Below are 1,998 nucleotides of genomic sequence, written 5' to 3' on the forward strand. Positions count from 1 at the left end.
ATGGGCATCAATAAATATTCATTATGAATATGTTATTTTTGAAAAATTAAACCTATGTTAATTAAATTATATATACAACTAATGATTTTATCCTGCATCTTTGATTAGTTTTATTATATTTCTCAAAAATAGGATTTTTTTCTGAATTCTCAAAAATCTCTGTGATAGCACAAATGTAAATAAAATGTGTCATGTATATTAATAAAATTTTATCATTAATGGTTAATGAATTTTCTGTCCTCTAAGGTTTTTATGCCTCAGTGTTTGAATCACCTTCTCCCAAGGTAAAATTCTAAGGGAAAGTACCTTACACAGAAATGGTCTAAAAGTATCCCAGGCAAAAAGCAAAATTAGAACAAAATAAATGAATGATAATAAATGGCCCATCACCCACTTTATTTCTAGCCCACATAGGCTGAGCTGACCGTGGAATTCTTCCTTATCATAGAGACCATTTATACTCAGTTTTCCTTTCCCCGAACTCTGTAATATTTTTTTAAAAAATACTCCCTAAGACTTTTTTCCTCTTTCCTTGTTAACAATTCTCTTCTCAGTCCTACTTTTCTTGCTCTTAAAATCATTGGGCCGGTCGTGGCGTCTCACACTTGTAATTCCAGCACTTTGGGAGGCCGAGGCGGGCGGATCACCTGAGGTCGGGAGTTCAAGACCAGCCTAACATGGAGAAACCCCCGTCTCTACTAAAAATACAAAATTAGCCAGACATGGTGCCGCATGCCTGTAATCCCAGCTACTCAGGAGACTGAGGCAGGAGAATCGCTTGAACCCGGGAGACGGAGGTTGCAGTGAGTGGAGATTGCACCATTGCACTCCAACTGACCCGTCTGACTTCCGGTCCGTTCTGAGCCCACTCGAGCTGCAGCCATGTCTGGGGACGAGATGATTTTTGATCATACTTTGAGTAAGAAGAAAAAGGAGAAGAAGCCTTTTATGTTAGGTGAGAAAGGGGATACCCAAACAGAGGAAACTCAGCCCTCAGAAACAAAAGAAGTGGAGTCAGAGCCAACTGAGGACAAAGACTTGGAAGCTGATGAAGAGGTCAGTAGGAAAAAATATGCTTCTGATGATCTAGATGACTTGAACTTCTTTAATCAAAAGAAAAAGAAGAAAAAAACTAAAAAGATATTTGATATTGATGAAGCTGAAGAAGGTGTAAAGGATCTTCAGATTGTAAGTAATGTTCGAGAATCAGCTGAACCAGAGGATGACCTTGACATTATGCTTGGCAATAAAAAGTAGAAAAAGAAGAAGATCAAGTTCCCAGATGAGGATGAAATACTAGAGAAAGATGAAGCTCTAGAAGATGAAGACAGCAAAAATCATGATGGTGTCTCATTCAGTAATCAGGCCCTGCTTGGGCAGGCTCAGAAAGAGACTACACATATGAGGATCTGCTGAATCGAGTGTTCAACATCATAAGGGAAAAGAATCTAGATATGGTTGCTGGGGAGAAAAGGAAATTTGTCATGAAAACTCCACAGGTCATACAAGTAGGAACCAAGAAAACTTCGGTTTTTTTTTTTTTGAGACAGAGTCTTGCTCTGTTGCCCAGGCTGGAGTGCAGTGGCGCAATCTCAGCTCACTGCAAGTGCCACCTCCCGGGTTCACACCATTCTCCTGCCTCAGCCTCCCGAGTAGCTGAGACTACAGGCACCCGCCGCTACGCCCGGCTAATTTTTTGTATTTTTAGTAGAGACGGGGTTTCATCGTGTTAGCCAGGATGGTCTTGATCTGCTGACCTCGTGATCTGCCCACCTCGGCCTCCCAGAGTGCTGGGATTACAGGCATAAGCCACTGTGCCCGGCAGAAAACTTCTTTTGTCAACTTTACAGATACCTATTAACTATTACATCGTCAGCCCAAACATCTTGCATTTTCGTTGGCTGAATTGGGTACAAATGGTTCTATAGATGGTAATAATCAACTTGTAATCAAAAAAAGATTCCAACAGAAATAGAGAAAATGTCTTGAGAAGATATA

At 40.4% G+C, this 1,998-nt stretch overlaps 1 protein-coding gene across 1 annotated transcript; it reads left to right on the forward strand.

The window, feature by feature from the left end:
- Positions 1 to 867: 867 nt before the first annotated feature.
- On the forward strand, positions 868 to 1,482 carry LOC100459203 (eukaryotic translation initiation factor 2 subunit 2-like). The gene has a single exon (XM_054530184.1). The coding sequence runs from the start codon at positions 883 to 885 to the stop codon at positions 1,255 to 1,257; it is 375 nt and encodes a 124-aa protein (XP_054386159.1). The 5' UTR covers positions 868 to 882; the 3' UTR covers positions 1,258 to 1,482.
- The last annotated feature ends 516 nt before the right edge of the window (positions 1,483 to 1,998 follow it).

The sequence above is a fragment of the Pongo abelii genome, chromosome 15, assembly GCF_028885655.2.
Source record: "Pongo abelii isolate AG06213 chromosome 15, NHGRI_mPonAbe1-v2.0_pri, whole genome shotgun sequence".
In the NCBI taxonomy this organism is placed as follows: domain Eukaryota; kingdom Metazoa; phylum Chordata; class Mammalia; order Primates; family Hominidae; genus Pongo; species Pongo abelii.

Coding starts and splice junctions, on each gene's coding strand:
- LOC100459203 (XM_054530184.1), top strand. CDS start 883: ATGTCTGGGGACGAGATGATTTTTGATCATACTTTGAGTAAGAAGAAA.